Below are 21,170 nucleotides of genomic sequence, written 5' to 3'. Positions count from 1 at the left end.
TAAAACTAAAACTAGAACTAACATAATGTAGTAAAGTTAAATAAACAAAAAACTAGAGCTAACATAATCTAGTAAATTTAAATCTAAATAAAACTAAAACTCTCCTATCTCCATCCTCCAGGTTTGGTGCTAAACGTCAGTAAAGTAAAGTTTCATCAGTAACAGCAGCTTAGTTGTAGTTTTCTTGTCGATGTCTAAAGCTGCAGGAAGAAAAGGACTTGGAGTAGCCTACGACCCACAGCTGGATAAGATGGGAACATTATGGGATAGATTAAACTAAGGGAACAAGTTCATCTTTACAGGTCTGACAGAGGCTTTCTCCTAAAACCTAGAAAACTACAACTACGACTCAATAAAACCGAGTCAACTCCTCAACAATAAAAACTAAACTAAACTGATTCATCACTCGTTGAACTCATTAAAACTAAAAACAAACTGAGAAACTAAATACAACTAAAAACTAATGAACATTTTAAAACTATAACAACTTGACATGTCACGGTCACTCACCTGAGTTAATCGATACCGACGGTGATTAGCAGCAGTTCAATTAGCTCCGTAGTTCACCTTCACCTGCTGACGTCTGGGCCCGCGAAAAAACGTCACGTGTGGGTGGAGCCAGCCGGGTTAAAGGTCACGTGACCTGTTGGCCTCTATATAAGTCTACCTGGCCTGACCAATACATCCATGGACCTGATCTAGAGCTCTGTAACAGAGAGTAGTGACAGCATTGGTCCAATGGCAGCGCCTCCTGGTGGAGGAATATGGGTTTTGCTAAAGAACTGACATCTCTGTAGTAGTAGTAAACCTTTATTTTACCAGACAATAATTGCTAAGAATACATTCTTATTAAGGCAATGGCCTGGTAGGAGGTGAAAGACCTCCTAAGGGGAAGGGAGAGGGGTGGTGAATGAGCAGTGTGGTGTTTTCAATAATTTAAGGACATTTATAGATCACCCACGTTAATAGCATCATTGAGGATCCTTTACAGATAAACATTAACACATAGGAGAGTAAAAAAACAAAAACACAAAAAAAACAGTTGTCTACATTAATGTTTCAATCTACATTTTGTAATAAACTAATTATAAGTATAATCTGATATGACCAAGACACCTAAAAACAAAAACACGGCCGTTTTCATCCATTTAGCAGCAAGTGGGCAACACACATACATTGGAGTGAATGGGTTTTCTGGGCGCTGTTGCAATACCCACATCCTGCCACTAGGGGCACAAAACCCTTAAACCCTTAAACCCTTAAACTCTTACCACGGGAGTCAATGGAGGTGTCGTTACTCTCTTTTACAGAGCTCTAGTCTGATCCTAACCCTGTTACAAACCTTCCAGACTGACCTGCAGGGCCACCGTAGTTCAATAACTCAACTCCTGCTTCATCATCATCATCATCTCCACTGGACTTTATTTACCTGTTGCCATGGTGAATCACTTCATCAAAGCTCCATTGATTATACATTTCTTTTTTTCCCCCCTCTCAGTCGTCATGGAGACGGTGAACACACCCTGATCGCCTGTTTGATCTCCAGCTTCTGTTGAGTCGGGACGTTTCTCGTACGACCAAGAACAGAATTATATGAAATCTTTTTTATTATTATTATTAACACCATGCTGTGACATCATCAATAAGCTGCTGTGACATCATCAATGACCTCCACAATAAATAACTACAGGCACTTCCTCTTTATTTCAGAATAAAAGTCCAGCGACACACGATCACTCAGTGACCTGAGGACAGTTCAGACTGAAGCAGCAGCAGCATCACAGTCTGGTAGACCAGGTCTCTGCTGGTCTCTGCTGGTCCTGGTCCTGGTCCTGGTCCTGGTCCTGGTCCTGGTCCTGGACTTGAACCTGACTTGGACTTGAACCTGGTCCTGGTCCTGGTCCTGGTCCTGGACTTGAACCTGGTCTCTGCAGGTCCAGAACCTCAGTACGGTTTTCCTCCGAGGGCCGTGAGCATCTCCGTCCTCTCCTCGGCCGTCGGCATGTCGGGCTTCACTCCGCTCCTCCTCCTCTCCAGCATGATGTTGTGCTGCACACACACACACACACCAAACACACACATCAACACAACAATTTGCTCTGTGTGTGCAACACGTTTCCTCGACGCAGAACTTCGAATGCTCAACGACGGCGTCGGGTCTACGCCGTAGGTACGGCGCCGCCGCAGCGCAGAAGCACAGACCAGGCTTAAAGGTGACGCAGCTCTAGATGAGGTGAAGAGTCAAACAGCGGCGCTTTCAGGATGAAACTCTGAACAGAAGCTGGTGATGAGCTCAGCATCAGTTACTAGGGATGTGAATCTTTGGGTGGCTCACGATTCGATTCGATTCCGATTTTTAGGGTCACGATTCGATTCAAAATCGATTTTCGATTCAACCGATTCTTGATTTTATTTTTGCAATTTTTAGTTTGCTTTATTAACACCAGACCATGTGAAAAAGTTGAATGATGATGATATCTACAGACGATTATATCAGAAGCCACATTTCCCCCCAAAAAATGCACATCACATGTTTATTTACTCAGCAGCAATATATTTGAACCATTTTAAAGTTAACTGCTACATGAAGCTGATTTTATAGGCTACTATCTTTTCAAAAGCCTGGACTGAAGGGATGTAATATTTGGGTGTCTCTATTCGATTCAAAATCAGTTCTCATGCACATGCACATAGACATGTATCACCTGTAACAAAGGCTGCTAAAAAAAAAAAAAAAAGACGGCACTCTGCTCTCACGTCAGCTCACCTGCAGCCTGTCTGACTCTGCAGCGCCACAGAGGAGCTGTCAGAGGAGCTGCTGCTGCTGGTCCTCTCTCTTCAGCCTGCTGTTTGGCTGCACTTTGTATGAGTTTAAAAAAGTGAAGATCTAACGTCACCTGAGCACCGATCAGCTGATCCAGAGCGCAGTGGATGTGGCTGCTCAGCTGGAGCGCGTGTGTGTTTAACGGCGAAAAAAACAAAAAAAAAACAGCGATCGTCCTCTCTCCTCAATAGAGGGTCGGGTTGCTGATGGGCACAAGCCTAGTCACAGACATTACAGAGCATTTAAATCAGATCAGTTAACGTTTGTAGGCGGTTAACGAGCGTCTTTTAGCGCCATGGCGTGCTGCAGCGCTGTGTACGGCGCTGTGAGGGCGCGTATTGAGACGGAGGAAAATTAATAAAAAATCGATTTTTGAAGATTATGAATCGATTCAGAATCTTAGAGAATAAGAATCTCGATTCTTACATTAATCGATTTTTTCCCCCACCCCTATCAGTTACCATGGTGATGTAGCCAGGTTAAAGGAGAGACACCTTGAACACACTGAGCTGGCTTCACAGTAGCTACAGCCATCTGGTGAGCAGTGCAGCTGACTCTCAGGTGAGCTCAGTGTGTGATGATGTCACTCACCCAGTACTTCCTACCACAGATATAGAAACGTAGATGCAGCGTTCTCTATCTGGCGGTACGTCAGCGGGGCCGCCATGTTGCACAGGACCAGAGCATCAGCTGAGACGGTTGAGTGAGTGAGTCGAGTGCCCGGTGACAGGACGACGTTAGAGAATCGGCAGCGTGGGATCACGTCTGTGTTTTTTCCTTTTTATTTTTTATATAATATTCATTTATATGCGGATTGAGAGTGAGCGAGTGAGCAAAGCGTGAGAGAAACACCAGATGCAGGTTGACCGGCAAAAACTGAAACGAGGTGGTTAAAGAGAAGAAAAACACAGAATATACAATAAGAGACTTTGTCCCATCGTCACGACGTGAGTGAGGGAGGATCTGATGGCTCACGTTTAGTGATGAGGAACTGTCACTGCAGCTGCACATCTGTCAGCAGCTGCTCCAAACAGACACTAACTTTAATATGAAGGGACAGATTAGATGTTGATTTTGTTAACAGGGACTTTGTTGTACCCAAACATTAAGCATATATCTGTTGGCTGCTCTTATCGTTCAATCGACCCCGTCCTTCCCCTGGTGCGTCTTGAAATTCCCTCTTTGTCCAAAGCGGGAGATGACAGAAAGAGTCTGAGAACTACTTAACTGAAGCTACATGTGTGGAGTTGGCTCCGGCTATAGGAAGCTCTGCGCCGTGCTCAGTGTTTCCGCTGCTTCTAGGATAATGTAGTTAGTTAAAGGGACAACGAGGAGTTTTGTTAAAGCGAAGTGTTTCCACACTACATTTATGAGCCTCCGCACCGTGAAATTCTTTGACCGGTGCAAGACAGACTCATGTTTTCATTCATCAAGAATTAAAGTCAGAGGTTGGAAGACGATCACATACCGTCGTAGTTCCCACCATAAACGGAGATTCGGCGGCGTTATTCTCATGACTCGCCACGAAACCGAAAGTAAAGAAACGCTGGTCGGCTCGCCCAGCATTTCCACCACCACTAATAATAACAAAATAACCATAGAGACAAAACCATAGATTTATCTAAAATGGACCATTAACAAGTGGTAACGGAGATTCATCCACATTAATATCAGACTTTTTATAACCAAATAGAAACTCCTGGTTGTCCCTTTAATGTGGTGGTGGGGACCAAATCGTTCTTGACGTCCCCGGCGTAAATGACGCCTATGAGTAGATTTAATCAGAATCCAGGGTTACCATGGTTACAGCGTTTAGAACATCAGTCCTTTAGATCTTCAGCCCTACGCAACATGGCGACCAGCAGACGCATGGTGGCGCTGTTCGGCAGTATGGAACTACATCTACGTTTATATATCTATGCTTCCTACAGCTCAGTGTGATGATGTCACTCACCCAGTACTTCCTACAGTTCTTGTATCTCTGGAAATACGCCGAGCAGCGGCTCTTGTCGTAGTTGGTGGCGTCCAGACAGCGGTGGGACGCGTCGCTCTCCTGAGACACGGGACAGAGGACCGTCAGCCATGGAGACATCACAGAGACAAGTGTAGGTCTGTGTGTGTGTGTGTGTGTGTGTGTGTGTGTGTGTGTGTGTGTGTGTGTCTGCAGACCGTGACCTCACCTCGATACACGGGTTGATGTCCTGGTTCCTCAGCTTCTTTGCATTTTTAGCCATTTTCCCGTCCATTTATATCTGTGAAGACGACAGAGACAAAGACAAAGACAGAGATGATATTATGATATGAGTCAGTCTCAGTTCATGTAGTTTAACATCAACACAACTCACAAGGAAACTAAACTAAACTAAACACCTGCAGTGACATGAATATTGGATATTGAGTCCTGGTTTCACAGACACTCTGAGTGTTTCCAGATGTTTCATATTAACAGCTGTGGACTGATAATCAAACATCTGGTCTGGGATCAGTTCATCGTCTCTGCTGAACATGTTACTGGTCAAACTGTTGTATACCATCAACAATATGTAGCTACACAAACATTATATTACAACCAACACAAACCACAGTTTCACTCTCAGCTCCAGGTCTACTTCACCATCATCATCATCACTACTTTATTCCTACTACAGATGTTAAATCCTCTGGTCTTTGCATCTCATTCTACTTTTATATCTTTTCTCTTCACTGTTTCATTATAAACCTTCCTCCTGTTGTGTTGTGTTGTGTTGTGTTGTGTTGTATGAATATGAACCTGTGTCTTCTCCTCATTATAATTATTGATCAGAGTCAGTTTGTCATAGTGTCGTAGTGTCGTAGTCCTCAGAGTGAAAATCAACTTGCAAAGCCAATATTCACATTTCCTTTCCAGTCATGATCCTCACACACACATTATTGTCCTGACGCCTGTAGACAGATCACAGATTCTCTGAGTCGCCACTTCCATGTTTCACCAGTGTTTAAAAAGAAAAAAAAGCTAATTTAGCCTACTGGTTGCACGTGCACAAGTAGATTAAACATTTACTAGCCCTGTCCTAAAGTGTTGGGGGCAGACTGGAGCCCTGGTCCTGGCTGCTCTCTGGTGAGATGGTCTACACATCCACATCAAATCAACTTTATTGTCATTCTGCTGTACAGTAGTGCAGACCGAATGAGAGTGTTTCTTCCAGGACATAAATGAAAACACACCTCACACACGTAGTCCAGTCGCCTACAGTTGTTGTTAAAGTGCAAAGTGAAGATGATGAATACATATGTAAAAACAGAAGCAGCTACAGGTCTACAGTGTCATGGTGTGCAGCTTCAGATCCATGTGGAGAAGCTGTAGATCAACAACACTAGTTCAGTCTGGTTTAAACCATAGACTGTAAAAAAAAAAAAAAAAAAAGAGAGAAAGGTTTAAACCTGCTCCTCTGTCTCCACTCTGAACTTATATTTATATATTTATCAGCAATAACAACTTCCAGTGAAACCTCGTGCTTCTAAGCTGCAGCCCCCCACACACACACTTCCCTCAGGTCTGGGCTATGTAACGTTCAATGACCTTCAGTTGAGTGTTACCAAACAGAAAGCAGTGAAACTTTTCACCTGTTTTTTTTTTTTTAATAATAGTAATATTAGTAATAATAGTAATAGTAATAGTAATAGTAATAGTAAAGTTGGAGCGGTGTGTAGCTCCAGCTGTGAGCGGAGCTGCAGCAGCTCTACACCGACCTCTCAGCTCCGTCCTCCGGCCGCTGCTCCTCTGCTCCTCTGGTGAAGGTTACCAAGGTTACCGAGGTTACCAAGGTTACCAGTGAAGGTTACCAAGGTTACCGAGCCTTTAAAATGACCGTGGCGACCGACGCTCTGTCCCCGGCTGCGGTGCTCTCAGGCCGGCTGCGGCTCGTCAACATGCTCGGTGTAGCGGCTAACGGGGCTAGCTGAGCTAACGGAGCTAACGGAGCTAGCTGGGCTCCAGGCTGAGGCTAACGGAGCTAACGGAGCTAGCTGCTAACTGAGCTCCAGAGGCTCCGTGCTGCTGCTCGGCTTCAGGCTTCACCACAGCTCTATTCTGTACCGTACACACGGAGACCAGACGACTCACCGGCGCTGCTGAGCGGTGAAACTGCAGAGCCACACGGCCGCCATCTTGGCTCAGTCAGCTCCTTCACGTTCTACTGAAACAACCAGAACTGGATCAGTTTCTGACCGATTGCTTTGTTATGTACGTCAAAAAGATGCAGTTATGATTCTGTATACTTAAAATATATATATTTATTTATTATTATTTACATATTCTGTACTTTGCTGTGTTGCCAAGCATTTATAAAACCTATTCTAGCATGTGATTGTGTTTCCTCCACCAGCAAACTGCATTTATATGTATAATATATTTTAGTCTGTTCGTCATTATAATAAAAGTTCCTATAAACGTAATTCTCTTTGAACATCTAAGTAAGATAAGCATTCTGTTTTCCATTTAGTGATATTATTGGATATTTAGACCATTGAAAAGCAAAGACAGTGAAGTCTTGGAGCTGACTGGTACCAGTAAGGAACTCCTTTACCAAACTATAGTCTTTTTTTCCACGAATATGAAAGTAACATCATGTAAACAGTTGAAGTAGTTTTATAGTATTTACACTATAGGTTTATAGTTATTATTATTGATTATTTATCTTATTATGTGTCTGTTTTCAGCTCAGTGGAGTTTTATTAAATTAAATCTGTGTTTTAAAAGGTTAAAGGTGTAATTCTTTACATTTCTTCATTTGAAATATCAGTTTCAATAACTCTGGTTCATTTCAACTCTTTACTGGTGCTTCAGTTGTTTGTTTCTTGTGTTTATAGATGATCAATAATCAGCAGCTGATTCTCACATTTAAATCTAAAATGTAATGTAATGTGTCTAAAGTAATAGTTTATTGTATTGTATTGTATTCTTTGGATCCCCATTAGCCTACATAAAGATGGAGACTATTCTTCCTGGGGTCCACATTAAATCAAACACTTATTCCAACAATACAGTGTTTATACAAAGAATTACATTAAATCATTTATCCTGAATATATTATAGAAAGATTATAGAAATACATATTAAGTAGTACAATGTAAATGAGTTAACATGATCAAGAGGAATAATATAACTTTTGACATGATTATAAAATAGTTACATGATTATAGACATGACATGATCAAGAGGAGTAATATCGGGTTTTTTTTTTTACATGATTATAGAAGAGTACACATGAGATAACCTAAAAGATAAATGTTCAACGCATAGTAATAGTAACAGTAACTGTAGGAGCCATAATACATAGAAAAAAGAGTTGGAAACTTAGATTGTATTTCATTATTTCTAAGTTTGTATGTTAGATCTATGTGTTCTATATCTATAGTGCAGAGTTGAGAGAGATCACGGCACTGACTGCCTCAGTTTGGATGAGAGCGGTGAGAGGGAGCACAGTTTTTCTACGGAGTGATGGATGTAAATTGATTTTCCTGCAGTAAAGTTTTTAGATTTTAAAACGGATACTGTTCATTCTTGTAAGAATCCCTGCCTTTCATCCTCTCATGTGACTTTGACAACACGAAGGAAAGCCACGACAGTAATAGTAATAGTAGCTAATAGTAATAGTAATAGTAGCTTAGCTAACAGTAACAGAGTTCTTGTGAGTAGTTTTGTTTTAGTCCAGATGAGTGGGTCGCAGTTACCGACCCAAGATGGCGGCCTGCCGGCTTCGTCCGCTCCAACCTCCTCTGCTGCACCAACAGCGCAGCAGGAAGAGCAGTCTCACCGTCACACCTGATTGGCAGTTGGTCTCAGCCAATGGGAGCAGCGGAAAAGTTACAGCGCAGAGACCGACAGCTGCTGGCGGACCAATGGCATTTCCCCGCGGCCGCGCTGCTCTTCCTCCCGGACTAAACCGGACTAACCCGGGTTAAAACGGTCCGTAGTGAACCCGACAGGTCTGCAAAGTGACTTTTATCGATCCGGACTAGAAGCGGCTGTGGCGGGAAAGCGGCAGCGCCTCTCACTAGTGGAGAAACGGCGTTGCGGGGGGCGGGGCTTGCAGGGGGGGCGGGGCTACAGCCTAGTGCGGTTGCATCGCAGCGCATACACAATGGCTGCTCGAAAGAGGGGAAAGCAAACAATTTTCAGGCCCGCCGCGTCTAGCAAAAAATATGAGAAAAAAATTATTAAAAATTCGGAAAATAGTTGAAAGTGAAGAAAAAGTCAACAGAAAGGATGTTAAAGCGTCCGGGGTAAGTTTGATGTGAATGAAGTAAACGGTGACACAGTTGTTGAATTAAAATATCGGGGTTATTTAAATTATGAGAGAGGAGAGAGAGAGAGGAGAGGGGGTGAAGCTGCTGCTGGGGAAAGTTGGTGTTAATCAGAGCTGAGAGCAGCTCGGCCGCAGAGACCAGAGCAGAGCAGACCGGAGAGGAGAGACCAGACCCGGTCCAGGTCCGAGTCCCGGTCCCGGTCCCGGTCCCGACCACCACAACCGAGCCGCCGCTGCACGCGCTCACTGAGCACAGAAAGTTGTTGAGCAAAGAAAGTTGAGCTCGGAGCTGCACGAGCTCATCTCTCTAGAATAAGAGCAGCGGTGCGGCGGACACACACATACACACACACACACACACACCGACACACACATAGACACAGACACACGCGCCGGGTTCGGCCGCATGTCCGAGTCCGGCGGCTGCAGCTGCACGCCAGAACCGAGCCGAGCATCCACAGACCTGGAGCCGGACTCGGACCTGGACCGTGCTGCTGCACCGGGCTGCACCGTGCGGCAGTGTGCAGCTCCGTCTGTGTGTGTCTGTCACACACTGACCGACAGGCAGGCAGCAGGTATCGATCCGGTGATCAGCAGCTGATCAATAACAAAGCTGCTGCAGCGACGTGGAGGAGGAACCTGCAGCAGACACACACACACATACGGACACACACACACACACACACACACACACACACACACACACACACACACACACACTGAGGTTCTCACTCTGATCGATCCTCAAACTGATCGATCCTCAGAGCAGGGTCACTGAGGCTCAACAGGCTGTTGTTGCTGTGTTGTGTTGTTGCTGCTGTGTTTTTCATGTGTTGTTGTGTTGAGGTTGAAGCTGCTGATGTCACTGTTATTGATCTGTTGTTGTTGTTGTTGTTGTATTGATCTGTTATTGTTGTATTGATGTGTTGTTATTGTCGGATAGAGTTGTGTAGTATAGTAGTAACTACACTGCAAAAACTACAGCCTATTTGTCTCATTTCTAGTCAAAACAAATCTCATTCTACTTAAAATAAGACTCATCACCTAAAAATGAACTTGTTTTTAGATCATTTTCACTTGTTTCAAACTAATTTTCACTTGAAATAAGTAGAAAAATCTGCCAGTGAAAGCAAGTTTTTCTTTCTTATTACAAACACAAAAGATTTTTCTACTTATTTCAAGTGAAAATTTGTTTGAAACAAGTGAAAATGATCTAAAAACAAGTTCATTTTTAGGTGATGAGTCTTATTTTAAGTGGAAAGAGATTAGTTTTGACTAGAAATGAGACATTTTGACAAGAAATAAGACAAATATTCTTAGAAAGATTTATAGTTTTTGCAGTGTGGTAGTAGTTGTGTATTATTGTGTGTTATTGTGACTCAGTGGTGTCACTTCAGTGTTTAATGTTGCTGCTGTTGACAGGAGGTTTTCTAGTTTGATATCTTTTTAGCTGATTGATTGATTGATTGATTGATTGATTGATTGATTGATTGATTGATTGATTGATTGATTGATTGATTGACTTTGTTTCTCATTAGTGTCCATGTAACAGTGAGTTCTCCTGTGCTTTTATTTTGTAGTAATATCAACTAAAAGTGAATCAGCTGTTTCTGTTTCTATTCATGAATTAGTTCATATACTAACACTGTTTTATTATCATCACCATTCACGTTTTTATTTTATAATTATTAATTATATAAAAACATAAACCTTTTACCAAAATGAATTACTGAATCTAAAATTACCTGTTGAAATAAAAGCAAATAGAAATAAATAAAGTTAAATAGAATTACATGAGATTTAGTGAGGTGAAGTCTTTATTAAATATTTTTATTGATGTGAAAAATTTCAGCTCTTCAAAATTTCAAGATTTAATGAGTCTCAGTAATTCTAAAGCATTTATTCATTATTATTTTAGTAATTATTATGAATCAATGCAGACTCAAGTGTCTCAGATAAAAGACTCATCTCTCACATTAATGATACAGTTAATTAAAATAATCAATAATTATCAGAAATGAGACGTCACAGTTTTAATTAATTATTATTATTAAACTGGACAGAAGAAAGAAAACAGATCATTTAAACTTCCTGGATCTTCACTCTGTGTTAATGTCAAATTAGAATATAAATAGTTATTATTATTGATTACTGATCTCATTATCTGTCAACTTCCAGCTCACTTCAGTTTTATTAAATTAAATCTGTGTTTTAAAAGGTTAAAGGTGAAATTCTTTACATTTCTTTATTTGAAATATCAGTTTCAATGACTCTGGTTAATTTAAATTCTTTATTGATGCTCCAGTAGTTTGTTTCTTGTGTTTATAGATGATCAATAATCAGCTGATTCTTCCATTAAATCTAAAACCAGAGGGAGTTGAACACGATGAACTGGATCCTCAGTAAAATAATGAAAAATGTTGATTTTCACTTTAATAATTCATTAAACTTTATTTAACTAAAATAAACGTGTTGTTGTTCAGTGTCTGAGCTCTGGGCTTTTATTCTGAAAGGGTTAAATCTAATTAACCAAAAAAAAAAAGATTTAAACTTAATTATTATAAAATAAACTTCTGACGTCTCACCTGTTGAGAAGAGTCCTCTTCGTCTTCTGTCCTCGTTCTCGTCCGTCCACTTCAGAGTCTGCTGGTGGTTTCTGTAGGAAAATCCTCTTCTAACGGTCTCATTCTGTCTCTGTCTTCTGAGTTTATCTACGTCCTCGAAGTCTGTCTTTGTCCTCGAAGTCTGTCTCTGTCCTTTGAGTCTGTCCTCTGTCCTCTGACGTGTCCCCTGTCTTCTGTCTGTCCTCTGTCCTCAGGCCTCTGAGTCCGGCCCGTGTTGAGAGAGCATCGACCTCGTCAGACCTCGCCGGCCGCCGCGCCCCAGTCCATGTAGCGGTGCTGCCGTAGTCGCCATGGCGACCGGAACGCAGGGCCACCGCGACCACATCTTGGAGAAAGCCAAGCCGCTCCCGGCGCTCCCATCGCCGCCGGCAACGGGCCGGCGTCGCCGAGCCGACGGGAAACCCAAGAAGAACTTCCCGTGTCAGGAGTGTCAGAAAGCCTTCAACAGCCTGGAGAAGCTGAAGGTTCACTCGTACTCGCACACCGGGGAGAGACCGTACCGGTGCTCGCACACAGACTGCTGCAAGGCCTTCGTCTCCAAGTACAAGCTGCTACGGTAACGCACTGCTGCTACTTAAAGGGACAGTCCAACATTTAGTCAGACTGGCCCATTGGCATAACCCCTATAGTCAAGTACAAGATGCTACGGTACGCACTGCAACCAGATACTTACTCTAAGTATCACTACATTACAGGAATGTACCAGATTACTTTTAGATAGAATATCACGCAACGATCCACTGATCACTGCAAACAGGAAGTCAAACGCACCGAGCATCCGGTTAATTTCAAAATAAAAGACAAAGGATGAACTCTGATGGTAGAATCATCAGTCAGTCAGAGTCCTGGACGTAGGGACGAGGGCGGGGACTGCTAACTCCAAAACCACCGGATCGCTTACTTCTGCTTTAAACTCATCCGCCCATACAAGACGTGCTAACCCACCTGCCAAGTGGTCATTGACCTCTTGGCGAAACGGTTAGCATCGTTGCTGCAGGAGACCTGGGTTCGAAACCCACTCAGGGCAGATCACAGAACAACATCGGTCACATTGGTGCCGTGAGTGGGTTTCGAACCCGTGTTTCCTGCAGCGCAGGCGACGATGCTAACCGCTTCGCAAAGAGGTCGTTGACCACTTGGGAGGTGGGTTATCGAACATCCCTACATATTCATTTCTGTACTGTAACAGATTACAGTTACTTTTTTTTGTCTCCTGAGAACGTAAAGCCGTTGCATGTAATCTGTTACTGTGTTTATGACAAGTAATCTGTTACTGTGTTTATTTCGTGTAATCTGTTAACTGTGTTTGTCCGTGTTTAAAGGCACACAGCAACGCACTCGCCAGAAAAAAACCACAAGTGTTCATACTGTGAGAAGATGTTCCACCGCAAGGATCACCTGAAGAACCACCTGCACACCCACGACCCGTACAAGGAGGCCTTCTCCTGCCAGGAGTGTGGCAAGAGCTACAACACCAAGCTGGGCTTCAAGCGCCACCTGGCGCTGCACGCCGCCAACAGCGGAGACCTCACCTGCCAGGTAGAGCTGCCTGGGGCGATACACTCTGCTCCCCATTCCATTCTTCTACCATTTCTGGGATTCCGATTCGATTTAAATTGCGATTCTACGATATTGCCGATTAGAGTATAGAGTTTTTCTAGAGTATAGAAAAAACAGACTTCTGAAACCTTTCTGAGAAGATGAGATATAGACTGAGGTAAACACACAAATACTGTAGGAGCCTATAAATGAACATACTCCATTATAAAGTGAACTTAAAGGGATATTCCGGCGTAAGTTTAACCCATGGTCCAACGCACCATAACACCGAGTTAGACCCCCCCTCGAGAGATGTAGTCTGCTAACCGCTAGCTTCTCTAGTTAGCAATGACCGCACCATAACAAACCGCGCAAGGCAAGGCAATTTTATTTGTATAGCCCGTTTTTACAAACAGTTTGTCTCAAAGGGCTTTACATGGCATCGTAACAACATCCTCTGTCCTTAGACCCAGAAAAACTCCATGGAAAACCCTTTTAACAGGGAAAATCGGAGAAACCTCAGGGTGAGCAGCAGAGGAGGGATCCCTCACCCAGGACGGACAGACGTGCAATAGATGTTGTTACAGACAAGAAACAGTTTACAGTTTGTCACAGAATGTGCGAAATATGGAAATGTTAGCAGGGGTTGATGAAGGCAGTCTCTGTTAAGGGGGGGGGGGGGGGGGGACAGGGAGAGCTGGCCAGCTCGATGGGAGGACTGGGTGGCAGACTGGTCCATGGGAAGGGAGGGGAGGCCGGTCGGATATCCGGTCGGATACGGATTCACTAGCCACCGATTAAAAAGCCACTTATAGCCACAAATAACGCTCAGAACAGCACCAAACGTCATCAACAGTACAAGGGTCCCATCCCATAATACAAGGCATCAAACATCTGTTAGCTTAGCCTGGTTTCTATTGAAAAGAAACAAAAACAACTCACCCACTCTGCTCCAGTTATACGCTATGCAGCAACTTTCCGTGTCCAGCATAGAGTCCAGGCACTGACAACACACATCGAGGCCGACTGGCAGCACAAACATCTGGTTTCAGCACAAACATCTGGTTTCAGCACAAACATCTGGTTTCAGCACAAACATCTGGTTTCAGCACAATCATCTGGTTTCAGCACAAACATCTGGTTTAGCACAAACATCTGGTTTCAGCACAAACATCTGGTTTCAGCACAAACATCTGGTTTCAACACAATCATCTGGTTTCAGCACAATCATCTGGTTTCAGCACAAACATCTGGTTTAGCACAAACATCTGGTTTCAGCACAAACATCTGGTTTCAGCACAAACATCTGGTTTAGCACAAACATCTGGTTTCAGCATAAACATCTGGTTTCAGCACAGACATCTGGTTTCAGCGGCCACCGACAGGCAGTGACCACCACACTGACCACTTGATTCCCCCAGGTCCAGCATTTAGACTCCACCGGCTCTCTCCCTCTGTCACTTTTAGCCTCCATTTCCAGCACATAGTCTCCACCGCAGCTGCCCCTCTTTGACTTTCCTCCTCCATTTCCTTCAGCTCGTCTTCAGTAAACTCGGTCTCAAACTGATAGTAGCGCCCATCGAAATGAAACCAGTCGTTGTTGTTCTCAAACTCCATAAACTCAGCTGTGTCCGTGATGTCTCCTTCTAATCTTGCGCTTGTTTACGTAATTCTCGTTCAGTGTTTCCCCCAGAAAATATGTTAGTTAAGGTGGTGTCTGTCCTGTTGGCGGGGGGGGGGGGTTTGCTTTCACCGCGCGCAACAAGCAGACATCACAGATAGGATATGAGGGAATCAAGTGGTCAGTCTGGTGGTCACTGCCTGTCGGTGGCCGCTGAAACCAGATGTCTGTGCTGAAACCAGATGTTGTTTGTGCTGAAACCAGATGATTGTGCTGAAACCAGATGTCTGTGCTGAAACCAGATGATTGTGCTGAAACCAGATGTTTGTGCTGAAACCAGATGTTTGTGCTGCCAGTCGGCCTCAGACGTGTGTTGTCAGAGCCTGGACTCTGTGCTGGACACGGAAAGTTGCTGCATAGCGTATAACTGGAGCAGAGTGGGTGAGTTGTTTTCATCTCTTTTCAATAGAAACCAGGCTAAGCTAACAGATGTTTGATGCCTCGTATTATGGGATGGGACCCTGTTTGTACTGTTGATGATGTTTGGTGCTGTTCTGAGCATTATTTGTGGCTATGAGTGGCTTTTTGATCGGTGAATAGTGGATCCGTATACTGCGCTGTTTGTTATGGTGCGGTCATTGCTAACTAGAGAAGCTAGCGGTTAGCAGACTACATCTCTCAAGTGGGGGTCTAACTTGGTGTTACGGTGCATTGGACCATGGGTTAAACTTACGCCGGAATATCCCTTTAAACCCTTTTCAAAACCTCAAAAAAGGCAAACAAATGCACATTGCACACAAAAAAAAAATCGATTTAAAAAAAAAATAAATATACTTATTTTAGGTATAATGAGATTAGTTTTGACTAGAAATAAGACATATATTCCTATATTCTTGGATGTTTCCTCTGCAGGTGTGTCTGCAGCCGTTCCCCAGCACGGTGGTTCTGCTCGAGCACCTGAAGACGCACGCCGGCAAGTCGTCGGGCGGGACCAAAGAGAAGAAGCACCGCTGCGAGCACTGCGAGCGCCGCTTCTACACGCGTAAGGACGTGCGGCGCCACATGGTGGTGCACACGGGGCGCAAGGACTTCCTGTGTCAGTACTGCGCCCAGCGCTTCGGCCGCAAGGACCACCTGACTCGCCACGTGAAGAAGAGCCACGCCGCCGAGCTGCTGCGCGTCAAGACCGAGCCGTCTGATTCGCTGTTGGAGCCGCTGGGCTACGACCTGGCACCCCCCGCCGCCGCCGTCAAGGGCGAGCTCCCGGTGGGGATGCTGTCGCCGCGGCAACCGCAGCTCAGCATGTACTCGGGCGGCGTCCTGGACTCGGAGCCCCTCCCCTTCTCTCTGAAGTTCCCGCTGGCCGCGTCCTTTACCTCATACGGCGCCGCCGCCGCCGCCACGGAGCGCGAGCAGCTGGAGTCGTACCTGATGGAGCTGCAGAGCGCCATGCCCTCCTCCTCCTCCTCCTCCGCCATCGCCCCCGGCAACCAGCTGCCCCCCCCCTCCAAGCTGGAGCTGGAGCCCCCGGAGGCGTCCAAAATGTCCACGGCGGCGGCGGCGGCGGCGGGCGACTCTCTGGCCTCGTCCTCGTCTCTGATGGACTTCTCTCAGCTGTTCAACTTCCTGCCGCTCAACGGGCCGCCGTACAGCCAGCTGGGGGGCGTGGCCTCAGGAGGAGGGGGCGTGGCCTCGGGAGGGGGAGGGGGCGTGGTCTATCCTCCCGCCGAGGAGCCGCCGGCGCCGCTCGTCCAGCTGCCGCCGCCGCCCAACGACGGCCCCGAGGACGCGCTGCCCCCCCCCTTCATATCCACGCTGAGCTCCGCCCCCACGCTGCCGCGCTTCCATCACGCCTTCCAGTGACACACACACACACACACACACACACACACACACACACACACACACACACACACACACTCACACACACAGCGAACTGGGAGTCGTTACCGTAGCGATCCGAGGTGTCGAGCGTAAAGGGGGAGGAGTTTGTGATGTTTTTTTGTTTGTTTGTTTTTAGCACTTTGAACTCGGTGATGTCATCACTCGTCATTGTTGTTGTTGTTGTTGTTTTCTTTTGCTGCGTTCGAGACGACTCGGAACTCCGACTTCAAAAAGTGCAACTAAAGTCGGAGAAAAAAACCTCCAACCGCCAACCGTTAAAGGTACAGTCTGGAGTTTAGTTGCCCCTCCTCTGGGGCTAAGCTGTGTAGCATCCTGCCCCTGACAGCAGCCGTTGTCATGACAACAAAGGACAGGAAATACAGTCTGAGTGAAGCTCTGGAGCCGTGGGCCGACAGCCGACCGTCACCAACACCGGGAGCCTCCAGTGTTGTGTTGTTGTGTCGTTGTGGTGAGCTGGGAAGATGCTAACCGCTACCGCTAGCCGAAGTTAGCATCGAGCTAGTGTAGCTGATGTCATATCTGGCCCTCTGCGTTGTGTTTCTCACGGCCTGCCCTAGGTGGGGTTCGATCCCACGACCTCCCGCACCGGAGGCGACGATGCTAACCTCTTCGCCAAGAGGTTGACAACCACTTGGCGGGTTGGTTAGCACGTCTTTTATGGGTGGAGTGAGTGCACATCCGTTACACTAGCTCACTACAACGGTCCTCATACTTGTTACCAGTCGAGGCTTTAGTTGTCGTGACGGTGGGGAATCGGTCCGCGGCTCCAGCGCTTCACTCAGACTGTATTTCTGTTTCTTTGTTGTCATGACAACTGCTGCTGCTGCTGCTGAGAGAGAGACGTGCTAGCTGCTAGCACTCGTTAGCATCAGACACAGCCCCCACCACACAGGACTAGAAGCCCATAGGTGGCGATTAAGACGCATTTCATTTGTCTAACGTTTATGTTTGGACACAAAACTCCAGACTCAACCTTTAAACATCAACTAAAATGCATTTAAATGCCAAAATACATTGAAACGTTCTTTTTAAAATTGTTTTTGTGCCTTAACAACATGAAGCTCTTTGAATGCAGAGTTTGTCCCGTTCCAACGTGTTTGAAGTCAGAACTCTGAGTTCAACTGAGAAAGATCTGAGTTCCGACGTGTCTCGAACGCAGCGTTTCCTTCTTTCCGTATTGATCTGTGGTTTGACTTCAAAGGACCAGTCTGTAGTTTTGTCCATTTCTATTCAACTTGTATGTAAATGAGCTCACCTGGCTCAGGTGTGTGTTGCTGCTGCTGGTCCATTGGTTTAATTGTAGGAAAAACTGATCAGTGATCAATAGATGTTAAAGCGTTCTGACCGATCAGCACCGACTCTGAGGACGTTACGTTAGCAGACTGGTCAGGTCGCCACACACACACACAGACACACACCGGGGCCGTACGGTGGCCCACAGGCTCAAAACACAAACAACCTCATAAAACGTCTTCATCATCATCATCATCACCGTGACGAGCTGCTCTGTGTTTCCATGGGGACGGTGAGGAGGGGTGGACCGGGACGCGTCGGTGTTCTGTGAGTTCTGAAGGTTAAAACACTGAACTGGTCCTTTACCGCTCTTCACCGTCCCCATGGAAACGCTCCTACTGTGCTGTATTAGCCTCATTAGCTTCATGTTAATAATGATGGATCAATAATGTACAGACATGTGACAGGAAGTAACACACACACACACACACACACACACACGTTTATGTTATGTAGCTTAGCGTTACTTAGCAACCAACACTCTGTGTGTGCGTGCTTGTGTGTGTGTGTGTGTGTGTTCAGACTCACTCATCAGAACAGTGTAACTACAGTTAGCACTGAGGCGTTGCTCCATCATTAGCAACCTGCCATTACCTCCATTGACTGTATTAGTGTTGCATTGAAGATTAGCTACAGCTGCTGTTGCCTAGCAACCTCAGCTCCACACACACACACACACACACACACACACACACACACCTGTCCTCGTGCACAGTGTCCAACCCTGGCACGTCAGTCTGTTCCACCAGGGCTAAAGACCGTTAGCATTAGCATCGGGGGTGGGGGGGGGGGGTCTCACCTGTTGCCTTGACCGTTACCGAGTCCTGTTGCCTAGCAACCACGATGACACGTTGACATGTTTTCACAATAGACCGAATCTCCTTGTTGTTTACATTCTACTTCCTGGTAGAAAACCAGCTGTAATGTGAATGAGATCAATAGTAACGAACGAGAGTTTAGCTATATATCATATTTTTCACGCCCTATCACCGTTTAGACAAATCTGAAATGATTGAAGAAACATTACTATTTCTGTGTGTGTGTTTTGTGTTGCTATGTGTTGTATTTATTCAGTTTGGGGGAATCACAGTGTCTAGAAAGCATCAGTGGCTCAGCTGACAGGGACAGCTAACAGTAGCTAAGCTAACGGTAGCTAAGCTAACAGTAGCTAAGCTAACGGTAGCTAAACTAACGGCAGCAGCTAAGCTAACGGCGGTATCAGCTAAGCTAACAGCAGCTAAGCTAATGGTGGTAGCTAAGCTAACAGCAGTAGCTAAGCTAACAGCGGTAGCTAAGCTAACAGCAGGACGTCAGCTGTTAAAACCCTCCCGTTGTGGGACACGACATGAAACTACTCCAGTTTGCTCAGTCATGTTGGAACTCAGATATCCGCTGGAGAAAATATTTTTTCATGGAGCGTTTATTGAGTCACTGAGTTATTAAAGTTAAACAGGTAGCTAACCGTTAGCCCGGCTAATCTATGATAACCATGACTAATTACAAAAACGTGCACACAGAAATAGTAATGTTTGTCCAATCATTGGTTTTATAGACTTTACAAACATCAGATTAGTCTAAACGGTGATATAGTGACAGGAAAAATGAGATAAATATAGTGAAACTCTCGTCCGTCACTATTGTTCTCATGCTGGTTTTCTACCAGGAAGTAGTTGTAAACAACAAGGAGATTCGTCCTATAACGTTGAGTTGAACTGTTTGTTGGAAGCTACCTGAGAACAAACTGTTCACCCTTGAATATGTGGTGCGTTCATGGTGCCTTCATGATGCATTCATGGTGCCTTCATGGGGCATTCATGGTGCCTTCATGGGACATTCATGGTGCCTTCATGGTGCATTCGTAGTGCCTTCGTGGTGCCTTCATGGGGCATTCATGGTGCCTTCGTAGTGCCTTCGTGGTGCCTTCATGGGGCATTCATGGTGCCTTCGTAGTGCCTTCATGGGGCATTCATGGTGCCTTCGTAGTGCCTTCGTGGTGCCTTCATGGGACATTCATGGTGCCTTCATGGTGCATTCGTAGTGCCTTCGTGGTGCCTTCATGGGGCATTCATGGTGCCTTCGTAGTGCCTTCGTGGTGCCTTCATGGGGCATTCATGGTGCCTTCGTAGTGCCTTCGTGGTGCCTTCATGGTGCCTTCATGGGGCATTCATGGTGCCTTCGTAGTGCCTTCGTGGTGCCTTCATGGGGCATTCGTGGGGCATTCATGGTGCCTTCATGGTGCCTTCATGGGGCATTCATGGTGCCTTCGTAGTGCCTTCGTGGTGCCTTCATGGTGCCTTCGTAGTGCCTTCGTGTTGCCTTCATGGTGCCTTCATGGGGCATTCATGGTGCCTTCGTAGTGCCTTCGTGGTGCCTTCATGGGGCATTCATGGTGCCTTCGTAGTGCCTTCGTGGTGCCTTCATGGGGCATTCATGGTGCCTTCGTAGTGCCTTCGTGGTGCCTTCGTAGTGCCTTCGTGGTGCCTTCATGGTGCCTTCGTAGTGCCTTCGTGGTGCCTTCGTAGTGCCTTCATGGGGCATTCATGGGGCATTCATGGTGCCTTCATGGTGCCTTTATGGTGCCTTCATGGTGCATTCATGGTGCCTTCATGGTGCGTTCAAGGTTCAGCAGGTGAATGTGGTACCTGAGAAAAGCCCGGATGTAATGAGCTGTGACCTACTGGACTTTTTGAACTGTCCCATGATGCATTGCGGCTTCCTGTAGAGTTGAGACACTTTATATCACTTTTTAAACAGTGTTTACTTTAAATCCACATCTCCACTGCTGCTTCGGGTGAAATGCATTCTGGGAAACTGGCTGGACTAAAGTTACTGACCTGCAGTTTAATACTCATGATGTCAGAAGGCAGCGCCCATTAAAAACCAATCACAGCTGCTTCATCACTGGTTATTATCACCATGGAAACACAGCCGTCGTCTTGTTGCAACCGTCGTGATGTTGGAATCGTCGCAAAGTTGCAACCGTCGTGATGTTGGAATCGTTGCGAAGTTGCAACCGTCGCGATGTTGCAACCGTCGGGCTGTTGCAACTGTCCGGTTGTTGCAACCGTCGTGATGTT

The 21,170-nt window shown here is 45.6% G+C and overlaps 2 protein-coding genes across 4 annotated transcripts; one reads left to right on the top strand and one right to left on the bottom strand.

Moving 5' to 3' along the window:
- Positions 1-1,619: 1,619 nt before the first annotated feature.
- Positions 1,620-6,996, bottom strand: chchd7 (coiled-coil-helix-coiled-coil-helix domain containing 7). Of its 3 annotated transcripts, none has more exons than XM_083995858.1 (6): positions 6,927-6,996; positions 5,005-5,076; positions 4,779-4,877; positions 1,922-2,049; positions 1,880-1,891; positions 1,620-1,838 (listed from the first exon to the last, which is right to left on the bottom strand). In XM_083995858.1, exons 2-4 carry the CDS (start codon positions 5,068-5,070, stop codon positions 1,945-1,947), a joined length of 270 nt encoding a protein of 89 aa, XP_083851984.1. In that variant the 5' UTR covers positions 5,071-5,076; positions 6,927-6,996; the 3' UTR covers positions 1,620-1,838; positions 1,880-1,891; positions 1,922-1,944. The 3 variants fall into 3 exon arrangements, with proteins under 3 accessions (XP_083851984.1, XP_083851982.1, XP_083851983.1); XM_083995856.1 differs by lacking the exon at positions 6,927-6,996 and adding an exon at positions 6,554-6,907; XM_083995857.1 differs by lacking the exons at positions 1,880-1,891; positions 6,927-6,996 and adding an exon at positions 6,554-6,907 and having other exon boundaries at positions 1,620-1,868; positions 1,916-2,049.
- A 1,961-nt stretch (positions 6,997-8,957) lies between these two features.
- On the top strand, positions 8,958-17,012 carry plag1 (pleiomorphic adenoma gene 1). Its single transcript, XM_083995848.1, has 4 exons — positions 8,958-9,088; positions 11,930-12,291; positions 13,058-13,274; positions 15,808-17,012. Exons 2-4 carry the CDS (start codon positions 12,026-12,028, stop codon positions 16,756-16,758), a joined length of 1,434 nt encoding a protein of 477 aa, XP_083851974.1. The 5' UTR covers positions 8,958-9,088; positions 11,930-12,025; the 3' UTR covers positions 16,759-17,012.
- The last annotated feature ends 4,158 nt before the right edge of the window (positions 17,013-21,170 follow it).

This window comes from Trachurus trachurus (assembly GCF_905171665.1).
Source record: "Trachurus trachurus genome assembly, chromosome: 20".
Classification (NCBI taxonomy): Eukaryota; Metazoa; Chordata; class Actinopteri; order Carangiformes; family Carangidae; genus Trachurus; species Trachurus trachurus.
This window is presented reverse-complemented; position numbering and strand designations above follow the sequence as displayed.